Below are 25545 nucleotides of genomic sequence, written 5' to 3' on the forward strand. Positions count from 1 at the left end.
ACAGTATTTGTACATGTTTACAGTAAAATATAACATAAATCACGATTATTTTATTATCTCGACGCGTGTGTATGTCTATTAACTCATTTAATGCCGATTTATAACGGTTTAACCCCCTTTTTGGAACTACACTTCCTTTTAAGCACATTTTGGGGCCTGACTTTCAAATGATAAACAGCTCTTTCCTATGTTAGAAGGTTTTATGCCAAATAACTTTCGTGAATGAATTCCACATTGGTGTGAATGTTTTGGAACACATTTTCACTTGAGGAAATCAAGAGTTATCTTTTTTTAATAATTGTTATATTATTAATTTTTATTATTATATGTTTTATCGCGTACTTAACGCTAACATTTTGTGTGTGTGTAATATAAGACATTCGACGGTATTATTAAAACAGTGTAATTCTTACCTGTTTATTTTAACACATATGGACATACTTATGTTTGAATATGCATCAAACGGACTATTATGCCTTCTAAACGGAATACTTTGCTTACTATTTCCAGATATCAAGACACCAGTTATATATGTCGAGGATGCCAAGATTAAAAAAAGACGGCGTAACGAAGTGTGTACCGCTCTAGAAAGCGAAAGGTACATGAAAACCCACCAATCAAACAAAAAAGATTACGTCGAAGTACCACGCCAAACAATCACATGTGCGTGCAATGTAAGTGTGATGAAAAACAGAAAAGAGTAAAGCCGTGTCGGTGCTAGTATAAGGTTGATGTAACCAAATACTGCCATTGTTGCGATTCGGAATACATTAAACAATTTATAACACCTGACACCTGCTTAGAAGATGCATATCGGTGAATGTTTTTTAATGAAAACTTAAATATTAATTGTTTATTTAATACAATGACCTTTGACACGTTTTACCATAACGATACTGATACATGCATGTGACTTTAATGTGACACATTTTGGACGACCTTCTTTTAAACCTGTTCTGAGTTGGTCACTATATTATAATCGCAAAAAGTGAATTTGTAGTGGATAGAAAGATTTGTGCAAATGCATTACACGATATGATTTCAGTAGAAGTGATCAATATATACATTTTTTTTTCTCTTTTATACATATGTGAATACATATTATTTAAGACTGTTGTATTGAGGGAATAAAGTATTGGCTCACTTAGAAAGATTATTTCGTTTGTTCCTAACCTTGCCTTCTAATCGTAAGTTATGTTAATATGTCAAATGCATAACGAATTCATTCCGACCAAAATAATTTTTTTATCATGTATGTAAGTGCTGAATACAATTGAAAATGTATGCAGAGACATCGTTGGAAGAAATAACGTAACACAGATAATGGTTTATTTTCATAAAAAAGTGAGAAACTAGCATCATGACATATACGGAACAAAACGTGTAATTAGGTAGCACTCATAGCAATTATATGTCAGACTTGTCTATGTAGAAATAATAAAATAAAACAAACAAAAAAGCACATAATACATCAGCTGTACATTTTTTGTTTGGTTCGTTTGTTTTATTTGCTGTTTTAGTCCGGCTCTGTTGAAGGACTCTCTTTTGCATATTATTCATTTAAACTCATGTGGTCCATAAATGGGGAATGATATCCCAGTCCTCCGCTAATTTTAAATTCCTAATTACATAATTTTATACTGCAACGAAAGATGCACTTATTATCGCCCTTTAACCTTCATCATCTGAAAAGACAGTAAAAGAATGGTTACAGAAAATTTCATATAAGAATAAGATCGACACGTCATAAAATACATTTAATTTATTAAAATATTACTAAAAGGGCTGATAAACATTTAATTATCTCGTAAATCAGCCACCCCACATCCCATCTTCTTTAAAATCGATGAATTGATTCAGTTGGTCGGCAGGTTTTGTGTACAGCATTTTTATAATTCTACAGTAAAATGATTAAAAAAATCACTTATATTGCACCACATAAAATGCTATAAAACTATAACATTGAAGTACACATATAAACTTTATCAGAGATGGGTAGGTATTTCGTGTCAATCTCTTTCACATATGAAAGAGCTGTTGGTCATTTGGAAGTCATGTTATGCTGCTTAAAGTAGATATATTTGCATAACTTAATTTAGATTAAGCAAAATAAAACACTAGGTATTTGCCAAGATTCATAAGAGTCAAATATATACGAGAAGTAAGAGCGTAATCGTGCGCAGCGAGACTTGCTCATATAGAATTGAACCTCTTATTGCTTTCTTTCAATATAATTTCATGTCTTCGAACTTATATGCAATACGCCCGGTGTTTTTTTTAATATGCGGATTAATGCTCCGTTTTAGATCCATAATTAATGAACGCCTCAATATTTTCAAAATTAAGACCGGAATAATGTTCACCACAAACCACAAATTTTTTTTATCCCGACGTCTACGATCTTGAAACAAAAAACCGATGGAAGCACAAACACCGGAGAGCCGAAAGGGCGTATTTATTTAAAATAATTATAAATACAAATTGGCTTACCGGGTGAAAATATCCTCTCTTCCTTCAAGAAAACCCAACCAACGACGCCATCTTTGAAGTTTTGTTCCAACTTTCTCACTTAAACGCGGTAAGCTGCCGTATACGCATGCCCCCCTGGCAATGAAATGACAAATTGTGAACTGTTTGAAACTTAATCGTACATCTATTAATTAAAGCGATACTATACGATGTTTATATGTGTTAAATACGATTTTTATATGTGGTTAATTGTAATATATTCATAAAATATGTTACAATAACACAAAATTGGCAAGAAAAATTAAACATGGAAGACGAATTTCATAAAATGCAGCAAAGACAAATTAGCGCCCCGAGCCGATTGTGACGAATATATTTTGTACATATTTTCCTACAATAACCGAAGCATTCGTCTTTTTACTAGTATCGGAGTTAGTATTCGTGTTTCGTATGAATAGATATCGTTTCAGTAAATTAATGATCCGTAACACTAAATTTAGATTCACATCGTACATGCTTGATATACATGCTGGCGAATTCGACATTTTCGATTTCAGAATTAAAAATCTGGCTTATTTCGCATTTTCGACACATGTTCTTTTTAACTTATATTTTAATTTATATTGAAATATATGTATAATAAGTTTTTACACGTTTTATATAAATTCATAAATATTTGACAAAATCGAATAGCCTCGCTTTAAACTATTCTACGAGCAAGCGAATCGGGCGAATTTTATGAGAACGATGTCCGCTATATAACACAGACAGTTTTTATCGGATCATCATTACACGTATTATGGTATTATGTTAATGGGAATAATAATTATCTCAACACAAGTCCATAACCAGCCAGATCGCATAAAGCTCTTGTGAATTATGACCTTTAAGTTATATAGAATAAGAGCACAATTTACCTTTTCCGCTCTCTCATGCCGATTGCTGACATTGGATCGTCATGAAACTTGGCGGCTACGTTTGTGGGCACTATATCTCCCCCAATTTTGATAACCAGACAAATTGTTTGTGGCACTTCTGAATTGATAACATTTATTTGCATTACTTTAAAATACGTCGTTCGCAGATAAATAAATCACTGGGCTTTAAATAGGGCATATTTAAACACACGTTGGCCATCTAGTTGGGGTAAGTAGTCGGTCAAATAATCAATCGATGTGTCAACCATGAGCATAAACATATATGTAGCTGCTATTAAAAAACTATAATTACATTTTTGCGATAGTTTGTTGGTTTGTATGTTCGCCGTTTTATAAGTTTTAAAGAAATATCAATGCGGTCTTTTAACCGATGCATGCAATTTATTGGTGAGCATATTATAATGTATTGTTCTATGCGATCTATATGTCATAATTGCACATATGAACACGTACAATAACAGTTTATCAACTCAAACCAGAGGTTAATTAAAGGAAAAAAATCAAAATAATGTCTTACCGATCCCTACATTAAATGCACAGTATGTTGCCGTGATACAATGCAAACGAAACGCCAACATATTAACAGTCCACTGCTGTTAAAAAAATTTGTTGGCCCGTAAACCATACATCACGACCTGTTCGCTTACTGTGGTTGGTCAATATTGTCAATACAAATATGCAATACATACTTTGGTGTGTAAGCGATCAGTGCGCAATTATACAAATATGGTTGATCTCTATGAATATTAATGTCATAAAATGTAAGAAGCACGCACAGCTATATGTCAGCTATTTGTCCGGCATTTAGCGGTGCCAACTATGAGCTCGTCACCACTGATAGAATCTTAATAAAACTTGGTCAGATTATTTTGATTGGCAATAACTTGAACAAGTTTTATTCCTTGTCATGTGTGTCACATCTAGGTAACCAGGTCTACGTTTAGTAAAACATTGTAACAACTTTAGAAGCCACATGAATGTCCGAATCTTGATAAATCCTGGATAAAATATTTATCGTGACATTATTTAGGCAAATTTGAATCCGGGTCATTTGTGTTTAAAATCTATATAACATTTGGAAATCTGAAAAAACAGCTCAATATACAGCTTGTTAACACTCTATAGCCTACATTGTTTTGTTTAAACTTGGTCTTCACAATATGCATTTATCTTCACAATACATTGGCCACATTCTAATCAGGGTTGCGAATTTCCAAAAGCAAGGTCACAATTTCAAATCGTGATTCCCGTTTAGCAGTTATACGTGTGACTCAATTTTATTGAAACTTACTTAAAATGTAACAACAATAATATCTACGCCAAATGAGAAACTAGTTAACGTTTGTTAAAAAACAAAGTCTCAAAGACAAATCTTTGAAAACGCTTGATTTAACTCGAGAGGTAACACAATGTACTCAAGTATAAAGAAAGATGATCAGAATATTTATCTAAAAAATATAAAAACACTCAATCACCAAGTCATATTTAGAAACAATTGCATTACCACTCTAGAAACAACACGTGTGACACAATCTAAACGAAACCTGGTGAAATTGTTTACCTTGACAATATCTAGGCCGAACCTGTGCTTCGTTTGTCAATTTTTTTTATCACCAGCTAAAATCGTCGAAAAAGCGTAAGCAATAGTTATTGCTAAATCTTGAAGACACTTGGATGGAATGTTACTCATCGTATTTTCTGGGCCAATTTCGAATGTGAATTTTATGTCAAAAGTCACTTTTATTATTCAATCTTGAATAGAGTCGACCACCTGGTTTTGCCCTAGGAACACGTTCTAAGCACTATAGACGCCAACTTTTGTAAATCGATCTTGATAATATAATAGAGGATATTATTGGATTCGGTGGATTATCGATTCTAATTCACGAGTGATCATATAAAATAATAAAATATATATTTTCTATGATCACGGGTGAATTAAAATCGATATTCCACCGACTCCAACAAATTTTTTCTTTTTATTTTATGCTTTTTTCAACGTTTATAATTATACATTGTTAAAGAAGTGAACAAAAGAATTTCGCTGTGATAATAACGTAATTTCGTCCCAAAAATGACGTCATTTCACAGTAAACAGTGAAATTCATCGATAATTTTCACTGTTAATTTTCACTGTTTGAAATCGTGAAATTATCAGTTTTAATTCACTGATATGTCTCTATAAACCACCGGAAAGCATAAAATAAAACACAATAAACACATTGCCAATGTGAATGCCAAATCTATATACGTGTTCTTAAACTAGGTCACTGGGGGTAATGAATGCACTCGTTCTCATGGTGCGCTTCAGCCATCTTTCTTCTTGTTTTTCTTTAATACTTGACCATTGTCTTAGATAAAGTCTCTATAAGCTAACACCCATTTGATGTCTTAGGTATCTAGACACTTTCAAATTGTAAACAAATTAATTGAAAACCGTTATAACAAGATATTATAAAGTATAATGTAAAGCTTGAACATCTAATACTATATCAATATACAACATGCATTAACAAAATTAACGAAATTTGGTGCTATGAATTCTTCATTCAGAAGTAATATTCAAAACGATGTATTCATTGGGATTTATTTGTTCAAAGAAATGTTATGGAATGCGAAATTCGGTGTTGACTTAGTTTGTAGCTTTGGGGGATTAACCTAATTCGGATGCAGGTAAATCTAATACAAACGCATTGACAAATACAATGTAGAAGTCACAATTTATCACTTCACAATAAGGTGATATGAATTGTCTGTTGATTCGTTTTTATTGAAGTTGTCGTCGGATTTCTACATACTTTTGATAAAGGTATTCGTATAAGTAATATCATAGTGCCCACTTATAAACAAAACTACAACTGCGTTACTTATAACGATTAAAAAATATAAAGCCATTGAGCCATCATGTCTGAAACATTTATTATAAAATTAATCAATTTTAAATGGCATCTTTTATTTTCAGAATACGAAACACTTCCTTACCCGCCTTCGATTGGCCCTTTTGCCGTCTATACCATAGAGGATTTCATTGATAGAATAAACTTTGCAGTCGAAGGGGTAAATACAGTAACTACATGTGTGCCGAGTATTTATTTGTTTTTGAAATAAAGTTAAATAGTGATGCAAACGCTAATTGTTGACAAAGTGTAATTGCTTTGAGTGAAACCTGTTTCCTGAAAGCTATTAGCTCGCATGCGCGGTAGAGCCCAAAGGTGAGATTTGTCATAAGCAGTTGCCCGTTGTCCGTTGTCCGTTGTTATCCATGTGAACGTGTGTCGTCAACAGTTACTGCAACGGCCTGATGGAAACCATGCAAAGTTATATTACGAACTTTTCATTAAAAAGAATTCATTTTTAAAATTGTGATTGCTTTCTTTTAGAAAAGTCAGCGTTTTTTAGTTCTGGTATAGTAGGATAGTCATCAATGTATCAATGTCTATTGTGTGAGCGTTGAAATAATAGCTTTCTATTTACTTCAGAAACATTCATCTTTTGTCCGTACAGTTTTCTCATTTCACAATGGCATTGTCATTCAATACATACTTTCACCTATTATTTTGTTAATCTGTACGTTTAAAGTCAAGGTCACACGACCTTAAACCCACACAAACGCCAGAAAGACAAAAATCAGTCACCGTTGTTAAGGACGTCACTGTAAACGTATAAACGATGACATAGATCTGTAATAATGGCCTCAATCACCTTGAACAAAACAGCACAATTTTGCAATTTAGAAACGTTTATTGCTAACGATAGATTCAGGTTTCACATGGCACAAAACACGTACCTTAACCTACACAGAAATCAGAATATATTAATCAAATCGTGTTGTCTATTTTTTGCAGAGTGTAGATCCTAATAAAAGTGTGTATTATTTATTGTGCAGATCATTACTGAAAAAAATGTGATGGGGTGCAAACAAAACTTAACATTCTGATAGAAGGCTTTGAAAGAAAGTGAGAGATAAAAATGTTGGGTCATCGACAATTACAATTACAGTACTTATGTATATGATAACCCATTTCAATATGTAAAATCACATCCTATGTGCGTAATCGGTGGCTATAAATATATCATTTAACATATGGAGATTGCTCGCCTTGTTGCATCTCATACACGTACGTGTAGGTCATGGCGAGTGTGTTTGGAGTTATGTTTGGCATTTATATTATATTTGCAGTTCTATAATATTGAATACCAAGCTACGGGACACTTCCAGATACTTCCGAACGACCAAATGCATATGCACTTTAGATACATCGTTATTTCTGACTCCATAATAGAGATCAAATGTAAGAGATTTGAATGCAATTGCGTTAAAAAAAATCAAATTAAATTATCATTAAAGGCAGAACTGTAAACGTTTTCTTTCAACGTAATCAACAGACAATATAAAACATATTATAACAATACATTTTAATAAAGACACTCCAACTTTTTTCAGAACGAACATTTTATTGTTTTTGTTTTATCAAGTAAGCAATATACTATTAAGGCTAAAGATCAACTGCGGAGTTCCTTTATTACAGCAACAAGCTTAGTGCCATTTTACGGTCTGAAAAACGTTACCATGAAAGGACATGCAGTCTACGAATACGATTTGCTAAAGGAGTTGGAACATAACAACTTGACGGACGTATTTTACAGGTACAAATCCTTATTTTACAGATGAGTTTACTTGAATATATTTCAAACGATGTACCTTTTGCTTAAATGTTTTGTTTTCTTTACATGTTTTCCTTTGTATAATCAACATTACTTTAAATTCGCATTTACAGCATCCTCGATGTTACTTTGACTGCAGCGTTGCATTCATTACGTGTTCTAAGAAACGGGAAATTCCTTTGTCTACAGACACAGATACATGTAAGTAGACGTTGTATCTAAAGTTTATTAAATATCGCTACTTGTAAGCGCTTCAAACAACAGATATTTCACAATGGAACGTTTTTAAAACACACATTGCAGTATAAACGTTCAAATTTTCGTTAATGTATTTATTATTTATTTAAGTAAAATATATGCAACAAGTTCCAGTAATAATAGCTATTTAATATTGGTTATATATGTTCCGCGTTAGAATACGTATCTACAATTAACAGCTGTTCTTGCTTGAATTTTATTAGATAGAGTATAACGATAATGACCTCAACGGTGAAGTTGACATTGAACTGAAGACTACCACGAAAACAGTCTCATGTCAACGCCTGAATATCACAACAATTGGTAAAATATAAGCTATTGATTCACAAAACATATATTAAAAAAGCGATAAAAGCGTCTCATTAGACTGAAATGGTGTTAAAAATTCACAAATTATAGTTGTAATGAATAACTTTAAAAATGGCAACATATACATTAAATTGTCATACAAGGCTAAATCCGCTTATGCAACTAGACAAAACTCGACGTATCGTGGGTTTTAAGCACCTCTAAGTCGCTTATCAATATGTGTTTAATTGAATAATTCTTATGGTTTGCCGTATGTTTCCTGCTTGTCAGTATTTCCGTAAAAACTGGTAAACAACAGAACTATAGATCAATACACAAATACCGTGATGAAACACGATTTTTGATAATATGAACATTCCGATGGATTTTTTTCGATAAGCTTACTTCTCACGTATGGTATAAGGTATAACACTAAAACATTTATATGACTTAACAACCAATGAACTACACATGCTACAAGTTTGGTTTCAAAGTTGTCAAAATAAGTAGATGTTAAGTTTATTACATAAGGTATATTGACATGTTAAAACTTAATAAATCTGAGATTTTCGCTAAATTTCACAGACACGAAAAAAGATATTAATAAACGTTGAAAGACAGATTTTTCTTCTTAACTATGAAACGAATGTAGAGATTGTCATCAAACTATAAACATGTATACATTGCATTGAACCGTCGTTTAGTAAACTTTGTGCAATACGAAAGTGCGCCGTGGGTTGACCGTAAGGTTCCTGATTCAGACGTGAGACTAACTTGCGAAAAAACGCAGTCATTACGTCATGCGCAAAGACGCTTGTTGTATCTCGAATTCTCAGATAACAAAATAAGAGATGAACAACTTTCGTTTTGACTTAGGGTTCAATGATTGTTTTGAGCACAGTGCCCTTACGACGGGTGTTTGAATATTTTTTGTTTTGTTTGTAGTAATAATCGTGAATAGTTATACAATATGCCTTTAATTATACAGAATATATTCGACAGTTTATGGTGTTAATAATGAAAAAACTATATATCTGATATTGTTCATAAATCATCGCGAGATATCATGTAGGTTTAAAATGATCACCTTTAACTTCGCCGAAAACACTCGTGCACGTCGCGCTTTAATATGGGCTTAACTTATTTCTATTGGTAGGGGTTTTCACTAGAAGGAGATGTTCGTATTGCTGCCAATACTGCTACAGTCGAATTCCCTGTGCTGTATTCACATCTATTTAACTGATTTTATGTAACTGTGTTTAAATACTTTCAGATTTAGCGTTGTGTGAAAAGAACACTGGCTGGCAGGCCATCTGTGTCTTTGTATTGACTTCCCTAACGATTGCTTTTGATGTGTTCAGTTTTTTAACTGGACTGTTGCTGTTGGGTGTGTATCATAATAAGGTACGTTATTTTTGCCATCGGATGTAGATATTATTGATAGTGGAGAGCAGGTTAATCTAAAATATAAATTATGTACAACACGCGTTACGCGTGTATACGTCCAAACGTTTCAAAATACAATTCTTCACATGTTATCAAATGTATAACATTGTTGCAAATTCTTGATGTCATTTTATAAATAAGTCCCTAATTTCTTCGAGAAAAAAACAACAACAACATGTTCATATATAAACTTGATTATTTATCCTTCGCATAATAACATTTGATTGCTTATACTACGTCCCTACAAACAAAATGACAAAATGGACTAATGTTACACAATTTTACACTGCAAAATATGTACACGTATCGCTTCAGTTTAAGCTGTAAGTTGGACAACTTTACATTTTATATGACTAAAAGCTCTACTTGAAGCTTCAATACCATAGGCAAATACCACGTACCTTTGCAAAATATGATAATAGCTCAGAAGCCCGACAGATTCAGAGCACACGAAAAAGCACAAAAACTGGCTCAACCTTTGGCATATTGGACACTTTCCATGTGTTAAAGAATCTTACATATTACCTTAGTGTCAGTTCCTCGAATAACATGTCGACAATACCGCATTGTTGAACCCAAGTACAAGGGATCCTTGCAGCCAACATTGCAGAATACCCGTTATGAATTACTAGCTAATGATCAAGTTCACATCAAGAAGGACCCGTCAATATTAATCAATGAAAACAATGTTTCGGATTTGTTAAATTTTAAGGTAGTGTAAAGTAAATATATTGCAAATAACCAGGTTGAATTTATTTTGGATATACATGCGTATTCAACAATGAATAAACAAAACGTCTGTCAATCCGTCAATCACTCGACTAGTTTTCATCTGATCGTCACCAAACTTTGTCCTTTAGATTAATGGAATTTGAAATTTCTCAAAATGTTTCACCTTTTGTATTTACATTCCGTCAGTCGATCCGCGACGTTTCGTTTCGACTCTCTAACATAAAAGGTTTTTATCTGATCGTCACCAGACGGTCCGATTATAATAAAATGTTATCATAAAATGGAGGCCAAGTCCAATAGCAAGCCCAATCAAAGAAACCACTTTTTAGTTAAAGGCCTTCGATTTTCTCAAAATATCGCTTTTGTATACGAGCATTTTGTGCAGAGCATATTTCAAAAAGTAAAAGGGTATCGACTAAAAAATTGAAAGGTTGTTATATCTCATTAAGGGGATGCGTAATGCAGAAGCAGCTTGCTCCCCTATTTTAGATAAATTGACCATTGTACAATTCGTGCACTTCAATTTTGTTTGGAGTAAATCTTGAAAACCAAAAGGGGTATGAACGTTTTACTTGACAGATTAATCGGAAGTAGGTTGTATGCAGTGCACAAGAACCATAATTCTTTCTTCACTAGTTTTAAAAACTGGGTCATATGGGACTCATATTCGGGTCACTGAGTAAACAAAATAAAATGAAAGCCTGTGAACACTACATCGACCAGGTCAAACAATGTACTCAATCTCCATGGAACTTAGTGACAACATTTGTCCTTATTATATGTTTGCCCCATTGGAAACTAGGTTATGTGGGGTCGACACCGAGGTCACTTTACAGAAAAAAGCGAAACAAATGGAAGCAAAATTTAGTGCCAAATTCGTAAGAAACTTGGTCAGACAATTTCTTTTGACCCCTCACCTGTAAAAGGAACATTGTTAAAACATGGTTCTTCATATTCGAAACATGATAGACCATAAAAAAACATGGTTGAGCTTGAAATGATCACACTTAATTCATGGTCAACCCTTTTTCATGCCGTGATTTATTGCCACTTTTGTTACCATGGTGGATTATGGTCTTTTTAAAGACCATGGTTAATCATGTTTCAGGGTATTATCATTCTAAAACATTTATATAGACCGCGTGATGAATTGCAATCCTAGTATCATTGTCAAACATGCTAATTATTACGACCTTTATATGCCCAATATTCATGAAATGCGGTCAGAAGTTTGTACCAATTATATCTTGACCGAGTTCGAAACATGGAAGTATTGGGCAAACCACTTGGTCACTTAGTAAAAAAAAAGGAAACGATTGCGGAGGCCAGAGGCCACTTAATGGTCCTTTGATTTTTACGAAGTTACGGGCCTTGGACTTAAACATTTCCTTACACTTTGTTAGAATGTTTTCCTAAACGCTTTAAAATACTGACCTCATTTTTGGTATGTGAGTCTAACTACATGACTACCAGAACAAGTTTGAGTTTTATCCGGTCCAAAAATATTTGACGAAGTCACTGGTTAACCAAAATAACCCTTTCCGGATTTCCCAAATTACTTCCAGATCAAGTTCGAGTTTCGAACCGGTCATTGATTTTTTTTACGAAGTATGGACCCTTTACTTAAATCAAAGTACTGACAGCACTGGTGTGACGATGCTTTTGAAGAGGATGGATATAAAAGCATCAATTTGAGTTTATCTACATCACCACAATTGTGTATGCGGGTACGATAAAAGAAATTGGGTACACAAATATTGGGTACGAACAAATTAAGCAGAGAAAAAAAATGGGTACGAAAACAATTTGGGAACGAACAAAATTTGGGTACGAAAAACAATTTGGGTACGAAAAGAAATTTGGGTAAGAAAAAAAATTGGGTACGAAAAAAAATTGGGTAAGAAAAATTTTGAGTACGGAAAAAAAATTGGGGGAACGGGGAAGTAGTACCTGTGGGGAACTTGAGCCACAATCGCACAATTTCGGCCCTTTCCGTCATCGGATAAGTACCTCGAAGGCAATAGTATGAATACAACTTTCGCAAGCGGTAATGCGGTCCTACCTATGCGCGTCAAAATGTAAGCGAAACATGTAAACAAAGCGGTAGTCTGTCAGGAATGTTTGAATTAACGTAGAAAATCGTGTATTGATGTAAGTTTTTTTGAAGAAATGTGCAGAGAATATATTGAATAAGCAATTGCGATATTTTTCTCAGCCACATAATTGTTAATAGTTTGATATCACAAAATGAAAGTGAAAGTAGAACTGTCAAAAATGACAAACTGTCAACGAGTTGTTTTTTTCTGGCACGAGAGGGCGATTACACTCAATGTGTTCACATGTTTACCATAGGCTTTGTAAATGACCTTTATAGTATAGGTGGCTTTGTTACTATTTATTGTTATCATGCAACTGCATGATTGTGTATATGTGTACAAAATACAAAGCATATTTAATTATATAAATATACTGCTTTTAGCTCAAAATTATCTGAGAATTATACCACGGGCCATTAAGTACTTAAAATACAATTTTTTGCCCTGATTTCATGAAGACTTGACCATGCATGTCCTAGATTTCAAAATCAAGGCTCTGGTCTGACACATTGGTAACATTAACGTTAAACTGTTACCAGGCTTCTGAAATTAGTTTTTATTTATTTTATCAGGTACTGATTTTCCTTGCTTTAAAACAGTCATAGATCAGTTGTGGCCTCTCGATAATGACCCATTTTTGCTTACTTGTCACACCCTTAAAACTTTCCACACTTCTATAATAGCAAATTAGGATTTATTTTATCTTCAATGGTACATTTAAATTTAGCTCTGTTACAAGAGTGCTGGTAAAGTCAAGTCACATATTTAAATCTAGGCCATGTCAAAATCAAAGTGTCAAAGATAAAATGAAAGATGCGTTCATTAATTATTCTCCAATTGTTTACTCCTGCTGTGAGTATTTATATAATATCACTGATAACCATCATGTGAGAGAAAATTCACATGATCTTAGTATATCAGGTTTAGCAACCTTTTAGATAACAAAGTTGGCTAGTTTTCAATGTCGCTTCTGGGGATGAAACCCACAGCGCAAACTCCTGCAATCAAAGTCGACACTCTACCCCAAGGCTTTTAGGAAGGTTCTGAAAATGTTCGATCCTTCGAGAGCAACCAAACCAAAAATTAAATATTGCAGACTCAGTTTTATTGAGTCGGTTCATGAGAGATAATGGAGCTCGATTGGTCATTTTCGGCTCGGGTACTACTTACATGTACCCCGGGTATTCTTAAGTATACTTACAGGTACCCCGGGTACGGTAAATATACGTTATCGTACTCAGTCGATATAAGACTGTACCCGAGTTGTATTCCCGCCCAAATTCCGATGTCGTAAAACGCGCAACTGATTATCTTAAACAAACTTATCTTAAAAAAAAGTACTGCATCAACTTACTGTTTGAGTATGTGTTCCGATAATATACAGGCCATTTTACAGAAAATTGACATAAATGTGAATAAATAAGTAATGAAAAAATAGCCGACAACGACCCATTTAGCTTTAAATTATTCGGGTACGTTTTAGTATGTTTACCTTACCCGGGGTACATGTAAGTATACTTAAGAGTGCCCGGGGTACATGTTAGTAGTACCAGAGCCGACAATGACCAACCGAGCGATAATGGAAGGTGCAACACAGCTAACGCCTCCTAGCATCGCCTTAAGCAGTATTCAATTCTCAACAGGAAAGTGCTGGAGTCATTGATCCCAAGGGACCAGACAAAAACAACTTGATTAATGTTCGAAATAAAATCGTTTGATTAATGACAATTCTATTATTTGAGCCAGGTCACAGTTAAAGCGCAGTCCAATCAGTATCCAATTAAACTATTTGTTATTGTCAGAAAACCGCTTTTAAGCAAACAGCTGTCAAGCGACCGCAGGCTGATCTGGATCCAAACTGGCCACAATTGCCTTAATGTCTCTTTGACTGTGACACAGTTCATTTAACTTTAAAATGATTTAAGGTACTAACATAGAAACAAGTAGAGTACAAACCAGTAAAGAGTTTGTAATGAATGTTGTATTACAGGACAGCTTGGTGATCTGCAAATCCCATGTGATATGTTGATATCGGGTATCATAATCATTCAATAAGTCGCAAAATGCTCGCATACAATTTATAAAGCAAAATGTGATTTAAATTGATAACTAAAAATACCAGTATGCCAATTTTGCCGTGTCAAGCTGTCAAGATCCAGAAAGTCCTTCATTCACATCGAATATATCCTTCGAATTCCATCCATTGTTGTCATAAGCGGAGATTTAGTGAATACATATCTCTAATATCCTAAATGACAGTTTCTAAATAGCCAAACTAGCCGATTATTGCTGTAAGAAAGTTTTGACACGAGTGTCAACATTCTCTCATGGTCGCGGCCATTGTTGTATGTTGAGGCACGAACGACAACTCTGCTAGGAGAATGTTAGCAATGATAATATGTGAGGTATGCCGATTAGAAAGATTGAGCTATCTCAATCGGACTGGCTCGGTCTTTTACATAGGTTGCCATTTTGAATATTTTTTTCATGCTATGAAAACTTAGACTAGCTGCTTCGCTGAAGCAGCATCGTCAAAAAGCGCAGATATTGGCATTGCGTTTCACAAACAAAGATCTTTTGGGAATAAATTTTAAGTTTTCCTGGTTTAAAAATCCACATTGAATGATGATTGTGAAATTATATTAGAATTATATCGCGTTTCATCATTTGCACTCGCAAAATATTAAACCGTACCTAACCCTCGTGCTAAAGCGTTCGGTCACGGATGAAATTACATCATCGTGAGCATGCACGCAATGTAGTCAACGGATCATATGTACAATTTAAAATCAAATTCTTAACTAATAACTGAGTTTCAAGTCTGAAAAGTGATATATATTTAACGTTTATTTTATACAGATAACCTTTGAAACAATTTTTCAAATGGTTTAACAACCTAACATAATTTTAGACATGTATATGTGTGTGAATTAGGACAATAAAATTAAGTCAAAAAGACATAAGGACATCCATGGTTTCTTATTATTTATTTCTTGCATGGACATTTTATTAAAAACCTACTGTGGAACATTCCAGCGGTTAAAATCAAGTGTTACGTTACTTTTATGTTTTAATTTGATTTCTGATGTCCAACAGTTAAACAACCCAGTGCATGAACGTTATGCCCATGTACTCGATAAATATTTTCTTTACATTCATCTTATGTTTAGTGCTGTCATTCATATAGTTTCTTCAGGGATGTAAATATTGTATACTTATGATACTTAAGTTTGAAATTGAAAAACGAATATGTTTGTTTTTCAGACGAACATTAAGAATTTCGGTTCTTATCTTCTGCGTTGGTGGTCCTTAGTGTCTGTTATCGGAGATAGCTTCATTTTCACTGGACAGAGTTTGTTCTACAGTGAAAACAAAGACCAGGTAATAATAATATATAAAACCTTAGATGCCGATTTAAAGTCAACATTATGTTATTAATTCCTAAAGCGTTTTGCTTCATGTATTGTTTTTAAAACACTTACGATTAACTATTTGTAATTTTATGCAATTATTCAAATAAACATCTTTGTGCTTGAAGGTTGAAAAGGAGCTAGGAATATTTGACGAAATTGCGTTCTTCTACGGCATAGGGTGTTTACTTTGTTGGCTCGGCGCGATGCGGTATTTAAAAATAAACAAGAATTTCTCGGTAAGATTTATATTATAAAATATGAATAATAATGCGTTAACCATTTGAATAATACGGCTATTATGACTATCCGAACAAAGATCTACAGAGTCTAGACAGTTAGCAAAGGTTTCTTTCGGGATGGAGCAAATGACATGAAAGGGTACGTATGTAGTGATTGAACGAATGTCAGTTGTTAGATGTCATTTCTTCAGTGTAAATTTCCCCAGCATAAACAAAAATTCCGTACCAAACGCGGTGAACGCTCTGAAATTGTTTTCTTTTAAGTAACACTGAGTTCAATTCATTACGTGCAAATGTTCAAAGCAAAACGGTAAATACAATAACACCGATTCGAGAAATTAAAATACGAGCTATTAAAAAACAGTACTATTTGCTGTTATATTGTCAGAACCCGTCATTCACAAAATTTAAAAATGATGAAGCCTTCTGTTTAAATAAACTACAGCATGTTAAAATGATTTTGTAAATGATACTCGCAGTTGGTACATTTGTTCGTTGATATTAAATTTATATTTATATTTTTACAGCTTCTGTTTCATACGATTTACTATGCAAAATCAAGCATACTGGCATTCGTATTATGCACCGGGACTCTGTTTGTCGGATACTGGGCCTGTGCATTTGTGACGTTTGGAGTTTATCATCCAAAGGTATTGTATTACACAAGTAGAAGACAATGTGACGAGAATGTGCGTAATAGTTATATAATTTGGCATGAATATTTAAATGCAAATATTTTTTTGTGAACATTATTTTTTTTTGTCTTTAGAATATATGTTCAATAATATTTATATCTGAGTCTATTTTGATAATGAAAAGTTAAATCATATACAAACAACAAGGGCAAATGTTCAATAAATTAAGCGTTTTAAAAAGGCATTAACGCACGTTAATTCAACATTATTTCAATTGCATTTTATAACATCAAATGCATACATCGCAACGTTTATGGAACCTGTCTAATGCCAAAACATATAATGATGTTCAATGCTAAAACATTATGCTTCAACGTTTATTATCAACGACATAACTTATTGAAATGGAGCTCGTGTTTCAACAAATGCACACTTACTATAAGGTTCTACACGGCACGATTTGTATGTCATTTAACGGCTTTCCATATTACTTTCATTCATGCGAACATTAATGTGTATGCAATTTGTATTATAAATTTGTATTATAAATTGGCACATCGACTTTTGCGGTCAGTATGACTGTATGCATATTTTTCTAAAATGTTGTTTGAACATTTTGAAAATTGCGAGACGAGCCGACGTTTCTCATTTTATATAAATATCTTACAGGTAACCGATTACACACGGTGTATGGTGTTGCAATGATATGACAAGAAAGTAAAAACTGTTGTGCTTGTAAAGTGTCTATATTTCGATTATCAATATTTGTAGCATACACATATAATTCAAACAAAATGACGCATAAACACAGATTAAACGCACTTACACATAAATACAAAGATTTATCAACTATTAACGCAAATGTGTCTCTTAGATTTGACTTTATGTGGTAGAATAGAGAATATAATATTGACATAAAACATTACTGGTAAAATAATAGTGTGTTGTCATGTAAAACAATGTGTTTATGAAACAGTTTGAAACAAAAGCCCTGGACGCCGAAACGCTGTTTGGACTGATATATTCAGACGACATATTCGAAACGGTGTCGTCTGTACACTACGAGCTGGCTGGAAGTGAAATGTTTTTGAAGGCCAGTGTTATCATTGTCATCTACAGTTTCGTTATCCTGTTCACTCTTCTGGCGCTTAACCTCATTATTGCTCTGATCAACACCTCCTATTTAACCATTAAAGAGGTAACGTATTGCATAAATATCCTTTATAACAAAATTAAGAGTCTTAGAAAAAACGACACTCATTGGCAAAAGTAACTAATAGCGTCGTCCCCTAATCCATTTATGTGTCAGAAATCTTAAGTCTGTCGTATTTGAGTCCGCTCAGAAATTAAATGCCGAAATCTTAAATATGCTTTAATGTTAATGCATGCACATTTTTAAATATAAGTTTAAATAACCCTTACCAGTACATTATTATTGCTTGATAACTTTAAAACTAATTTTTATTTTGTTTATGTTGATGTTAAGGTGTTCGTTCTTTTTGCTTTAGACAGCCGCATTCTCAATTGAATAAATAATTAATAAGTATAATTTAATAACGATCGCTGCATTTTGTAGATTGACGATAAAGACAACTTAGATCTACAACAGAACAGGACAACGGTATTGATGTTTGATTATTTGAACAGAGAGGCGACTGCAAACGGAGAGAAAAGAAGCGGAATATTTATATGGCTATTTTATCCGCATAAATACAAAAATTTGACATGCTGCAAATGTTGAAAATCGATAAACGGCATATAGGATCCGGAGCAAATCAAAAGACGCAATTAATTAAACGAATATAGAAATTTACACGTGTCTTTGTTTAAACATTTTAGATGAATACGTAAGTTGACCTTTTTCTTTAATTGTTTGTAAAATGAATAACACTATGGTTGATCGTCTTTATAATGGAGCATTAACTTTATGGAACCTCCTCGGTTGTTTTGATTACAGCTCTGCCTATTTCATGATACCAATATATTTTCCTCATATTCGGGAGATGAAACCCGTTTGATATTAACCTTCCATATGATTGCTTAGCTGAATTAAATTTATGAAAGCATCTTATACCTAATGAGATCTTGTCCATTATTAATGATATGCGCACGCTACTTAAAATCTCTGCGTTAAATCTCATGTATAACATTTTGTCTATAAGATATTATGCTTTGTTATTGTGTTATTAGCGCGTTAAATTACTTTTTGTACTGAATATTCCTATCGTTGCTTAAGAGTCGTATGTGTGAGATTGCGAGGATAAATTATGTCAATCATTTTTGTGAATACATGTAAAAAAACAACTTTTTATTTTCATAGTAGGCATATAAATTCGTATGCTTTGATACATAGGATTTCATTTTCATGTGTGTGTATTTTTGCATATTGTATGTAAGCACTGTACATTTTTATGCGAGAAATGCATGTCTGTAATTTGTAATAAATGTTTTAATAATACTGACTCCGCACACAGAGAAATTTACATATTAAACAGCTACGTGATTTGAAATACCAAATACGTTACTACACTTTTCATGTATCGATATTTATTTTTTAGTATCCCTCATGCTTTAAAAATGTAAAACAGCATAACGACGCCTTAAGAATTTTGTTCGACGGTCTATGTCTCATATTGGACCACAGACAAAAATTAGACGAGATTTCAAAACATATTAAAAATATTCATTTTTTGTTTATGACGAACGTAATACTCTATCTTAAAAATTGCAGATTTTTTGCCCTTTTATGCAATTTGTAATAAATTAGATATAAAAAGCTATGGGAATTCATGAATGAAATCAGAGGTTTTGCAACGCGCAACCAACGCGAGTCGAAAATGACTTTGTTATATGAAGCCGAGCTTTGTTCTACAATAAATTTAAAAAAATCAACCCAACAATTTTGATCTGCACATTTATATTACACTACATACTATTTGATAACTGTGCTCAGTACATAAGAAACAAACAAAGGGCAACAACCACATTAACACTGAAGTGTCATTGTTCTTTAACCCTTCTCTTTCCCCAAAACGTTGTCTGGAGATGTATGAAGTCAAAACTTTCTATTTTCAATCTAATAGAAGTATAGAGTGTACAAAAAGATAAACACATGGTAATATATATTTATCATTTTATTAAAGAATTAATCAACATATATTCAGGTATATTTTAATCCATTTAATACTCATCAAAATATGCATAACTCGCGAAAAAACGCAATAACTTTGTTTAACGTGATAAAAGAGCTATATTCACTGAGCTCGTAATTTTCGCTATACATTATCTATCATGATATGAAGTTTCATCCGAATACCTATAATACCTGCAGAGTTATGCTACACACAAGATACGCCTTTATAGAAATAAAAAATTTGCAAAATGGAAAAAGAACTACTGACAATAAAAGTTTAAGTTCTAAACTCCGGACTTCTTCTTGATGTACTCTATCAACGTAGTTGCATAAAGTTTGTTGTTTTTTTCCTCATAAATTCAATACAAAGGGGCTATACAATACTGTTAAGATCAATAACTCTTTTAACTCTAAAGAAATAGGTATAGTCATATGCATACCCTTATAAAGCCCTGTACCATTTTACGAAGTTTTATAGAAATCCGTTCAATACTTCCTTAGTAATACTTCGCACACGAATCGTGCCAGACTGATGGACGGAAGATTGGAAGGATTTAAGGACGGGATGAATAAAAAAGAATCAATTACTATATGACTTCATTCGTGATATACAACTGCTTTTAACTTTATACAATAAACTTTAAAATTCCAATAAACGATCGTTATATTTTCTGAATTTGTTTTAAATTTTCGAACAGAATTTAATGAAATAACCGTCTAGTGAATGTAACAGTGATCTTCATTCATCAATAATACGTGAACTCAAGCCTGGTCTGGTTATAATGTATCTATGAATAACATTCAATTACCGTACATGTTTATCAGTGTATCTAGACCAAAAGTCCAAGGTCAAATATATAATTGACCGTTTATTCTGTGTCCGTTTAATTATTTACCATATCAAACAGTGCAAAAGCCGGTAAATCTACGTTCATAAATATCTACCGACCTATTTAAATATTCAATATATTGTTTGTTATGTGCATATGTAATACAAAAACTAATCCCAGTTTCGATTGTTGTAGCCAGTATATATAACTGTAAAGTCCGTTTTTTCTCGATTGTGAAAGGGTGAATAATTTCACAGTGGTTGAGGAAGTGTTTAATCCTGGACAAGATTTATCAACCTTAAGTGATTGCTGTCTTTGCACTTCTTGTTTCAATTCAAAAAAGAACAATGTAAGTTATCATATTGAAAGTCGTAAATGGTCCTCAATATATAAGTATTTCAGTATTTTCTACCTGCGTACAGGCTACTAGTCTAGTGTATAATGCTTATCACATTAAAATACCTGTTGCAGGTTCGATTGCGATTTTTGTGTATATGGATATTTATGTCATGTGTTTTCTATAGGTTTACTATTCACCATTTTCAAAAGAACCAAAGTAACAATTAAACTACGATTCCTATTTTCAATACAATTCGCTTAAAAGTCTATTTGCTTCCTATTTTAGCCGCTCGGCAGGAGAGATCATTTAACATGTAACATAATGTTCATGTTGCAAAATGCAAAGTAGTCACTGCAACAATCGGTGGATTCTTTGTTGTGGACTATAATCCCCAAAATTAGCACATTCAAAAACCGTAAAATTACACGTATACACCCTCAGAAAACAGAGTTTCAGCGATGAGATTACGCCACAAGAACAGTACTTTAAAAAAACGCACACAAAAGCTCACCTTCAACGTAAGTGACATCAATTAATATCAAATGGCATTAATGAGATCGTAAAATGGCTCTTTAACATGAAGAAAACACATGCTCATTAAAACAGGCACTAATTAGTACAACGGAAAGATACTTTAGTGAAATCCAACCATCGCAAGCAAACAACTTTAAACTATCGTATGTGTTAAAATTGCTGGAACATACGTTTCAATAAACAGTAAAGGGTATTTGTAAAAAAAGTTTCAGCACTACTGGCTTCACGATGTTGTCACTTGTAAGCTGTTTTCCCTCTTTACATTTAGATTGCGCCATCAATCGCTGCTTGTTTTAGTACTGTTTATTTTATGTTATACATCCAAAATGTTTCCATGTTAAACATGCTGTAGGAAACTGATACAAACATTGCTAAATTACAATGTATAAACGTATCCGATTCAAAGCATTGTTAGCGCCTTACAAAATCTGATTGCCTAAAAACCATGTTTTATAATACGTTACGTGAATGCACGAAATGCAGTGTGTTCCAACTCAAATTGAATTAAATTGTTTTAAATTAAGAATGGAAAACCTAAAAGTAATAAATACAGTACATTTCTTAATGAACGTATGATACAGGAATATTTTACATGAGATACATAACATTAACTTCGCACACATGAATCTACGTATTATCAGCTGCGTTCCTACATATATCTCCAAGAATGCCCTACACTGTTTGATTAGCAATATATAATAACATAAAATTTCAACTTGGGTCATGCAATGTATAAAACCAAAGTGATAAATTAATGGCTGATTTCGCCAAGACAATGCACTTGTATCCACGAAAAGTATTTGTATAGAAAAACGTGGAGGAAACCAGAAGATAAATACAAACAAGCCAACAATGAATAAGTTTTATTTATTTATTATCGCTCATTCGTATCGCTAGTCATGTTCGATTATGTTTTATCTATATGAAATTAATTACTTAAAACTGAGAGTTCCTATATATCCCTCATTTGCCTATATAGCAAACAAACAAAAACTCTATTTTTTGGTACTAGCCGTTCGGACTCGCATACCGGCTGAATTAAAATAACGGGCTTCTAGACGTAACATAATTGTAAAACAATACAATATTATAACAATTGTTCTTAATATTTACATATACAATTACAAACATAAACACTTAGACACCCTTAGCCTGTCATCTATCGAATCTTTAACATAACCATCCTTCGCGGACTCACTGGACCATCGTCTGTGACGCTTAAACAAACGATTAGGAATACCCATATTAGCTTCCGCCGTGGCTCCACCCGATCTCAATGAATGCAAACCATAACTTTTTTTGTATCACTTACAAAAGGTTTGATAGCATCAATTAGAAGTTTTATTAAATTGCTGTATGATAAATGTTTGTCACATTGCCTTATTTTAAAACCGTCTTTTGTTTTTGACATTTAAGAGAAGACAAAACATTCTGAATCACTTGGTATCTTAGCCCACACAAAATATCTTTCAAGATTATCTTCTGGGCATAAACATTACCGGTTCTAGCTAAAGGCACCCATGCTTCACCCCGATACTTTTCGGTCTTGGATAACTGAATAAAAATACTCATATACATTGTGTAAATAAATATATCACATCTCTTTAAGTTCAACAACTTATTACTTCTTAAAAAGTCAGCATAACAAAGAAACAGTGCACAAATTGTCCTTTGATTAAACACATTATTTTCTGTATACAAACAGTGAAAAACTTGTTCAAGTACAGATACAGAAATCGGTTCTTTTCTTTTTGAAGGTTTGCTTAGTCTCCTCTTAGCAGCCTCTAACACATTTTTTAACTAAATTAGACTCGGTTGCAAGTCCAACAAGTCATACTACCACTTTATACTATAAAAACATTCACAGTAGGACTTGGTGAGTTAGCAGTATAAATTAGAGTTGTCATATATAAATCCACATGAAACGCCTTGAGTATCCTCACTGTTTAAGATATTACTGAAAACCCAATAGCACCACCTTTTAAACACCCTTTTGTATGCCTTTGATGTACTTTGAGCAACTCCGGCAGCAAGGAAACTCCCCCCCCCCACCGAGACCTCAGGCAGCGCGTTTATATCATCTGCATGTCTCTGAAAAAACAGATGAAAACACACAAATTTATGTTAATAAAAAACTCAGCACAAACTAATACATTCCGATGTATACTAACACGATAGCCGATGCCGGCACGTCGTACCGTGCTTATACGCACGTTCCCACACCTGGTGTGTAACAAGCAACTGTGGCTTCTATTAATGCGCCTTACCCGTTGAACCATCAGCGCATACTCCTTCACTAGTAAAATTAACAAGATACATGTATTAAAACACACAAATTCGTGTTAATAAAAAATTCAACATAAAAACACACATTTAAAAAACAGACAAATCCATTCCAATTTATATAACAACCACGACAGCCTATACCGACACGTCGTATTGTGCTTACACGCACGTTCCCACACCTGGTATGTAACAGGTCACTGTAAAAAAAGGCAAGCGCCATAACCGATGTACTACTCAGTGCATACTCATTTACGAGTAATTTCCCTTCTATGAATTTAGGGCTAAATCAGAATTAGTTATATAGGGAAACACCGATTTCATGATATGGTTGTTTTGATACCCTAAATTATCTCCCTCGGTAAATAACACATGACGATTTAACCTTTAAAACTCAACGAAAAAAGCAATCATTCTGAACCGCAGGTTTTCAGTACCAAATATGCCAACACCATTTCTGCATAGTGTATATGAATCTTTATTTGTAGGCAGAAAGATAAAATGCACTTTAACAAATGCACTAAAGTCGCCTGAATTATCGCTTATAAGTGGCCAAAAACTAGACGATTTCCATTCGGGCGCGACCAAAACGCATTTCGCTTTACAATACGCCATTTTACTCAAAACTCTGGGAATTAGAGTAACAGGAGGAACGTACAGCCCAAAACACATGCTCCGGTAAAATGTAAAAAGCATCGATACCTGCAGATGTTGGGCACCAAAATCTACTAAACAATGTTAAAAGTTGTGCATTATGCTCTGACGCAAAAACATCTGAATCTAAATGGCCCTATTTGCTTTGCAACATTTCAAATACATTCAAACTAATTCCCCAGTCATCCCTCTCTACAATCTTAGATAAATAATCTGCCAATCCGTTTTTTTTCTCTTGGAATCCATTCAACGTCTAAATGAATTGAATTTTTTGCTGTTAAATGGAATATTTTGATAGCTAAATCTTGTAAATCCTTTTTCATAGAACATTTTTTAATGACACTACAAACTCCCTGATTGTCTGTAAACCATTAAACGCGATGACATGCAAGCACGTCAATTAATGACTTTAAAGCTCTATAAACTCCACAAAGTTCCCGCCTAGTAGAAGACATTTTAGTCTCCTCTGACGACCATGACCCATGCGCCACACCATTGACCGTCCCTACCTCATATCCGGCATAAGACACAGCAGATGCATCACTGTATACTACTTTTGAGCAAGCGCTAGTAGTAACACCAATCTTTTGTT

General features: G+C 33.5%; 1 protein-coding gene across 5 annotated transcripts in view; it reads left to right on the plus strand.

Annotated features, from left to right (window-relative positions):
• The window catches only part of LOC127844887 (mucolipin-3-like), a 32046-nt gene extending 12333 nt beyond the window's left edge, over positions 1-19713 (plus strand). For all 5 annotated transcript variants that reach the window (XM_052375434.1, XM_052375435.1, XM_052375436.1 and 2 more), the window contains 11 exons: positions 6370-6464; positions 7588-7699; positions 7937-8054; positions 8186-8273; positions 8534-8633; positions 9892-10022; positions 16157-16273; positions 16431-16541; positions 17072-17194; positions 18156-18377; positions 18756-19713. In XM_052375434.1, coding sequence (XP_052231394.1) covers positions 6370-6464; positions 7588-7699; positions 7937-8054; positions 8186-8273; positions 8534-8633; positions 9892-10022; positions 16157-16273; positions 16431-16541; positions 17072-17194; positions 18156-18377; positions 18756-18920 — 1382 coding nt within the window. In that variant the 3' untranslated portion in view covers positions 18921-19713. The remainder of the gene's footprint in view (positions 1-6369; positions 6465-7587; positions 7700-7936; positions 8055-8185; positions 8274-8533; positions 8634-9891; positions 10023-16156; positions 16274-16430; positions 16542-17071; positions 17195-18155; positions 18378-18755) is intronic.
• The last annotated feature ends 5832 nt before the right edge of the window (positions 19714-25545 follow it).

Source organism: Dreissena polymorpha, chromosome 9 (assembly GCF_020536995.1).
Source record: "Dreissena polymorpha isolate Duluth1 chromosome 9, UMN_Dpol_1.0, whole genome shotgun sequence".
NCBI classification, from domain to species: domain Eukaryota; kingdom Metazoa; phylum Mollusca; class Bivalvia; order Myida; family Dreissenidae; genus Dreissena; species Dreissena polymorpha.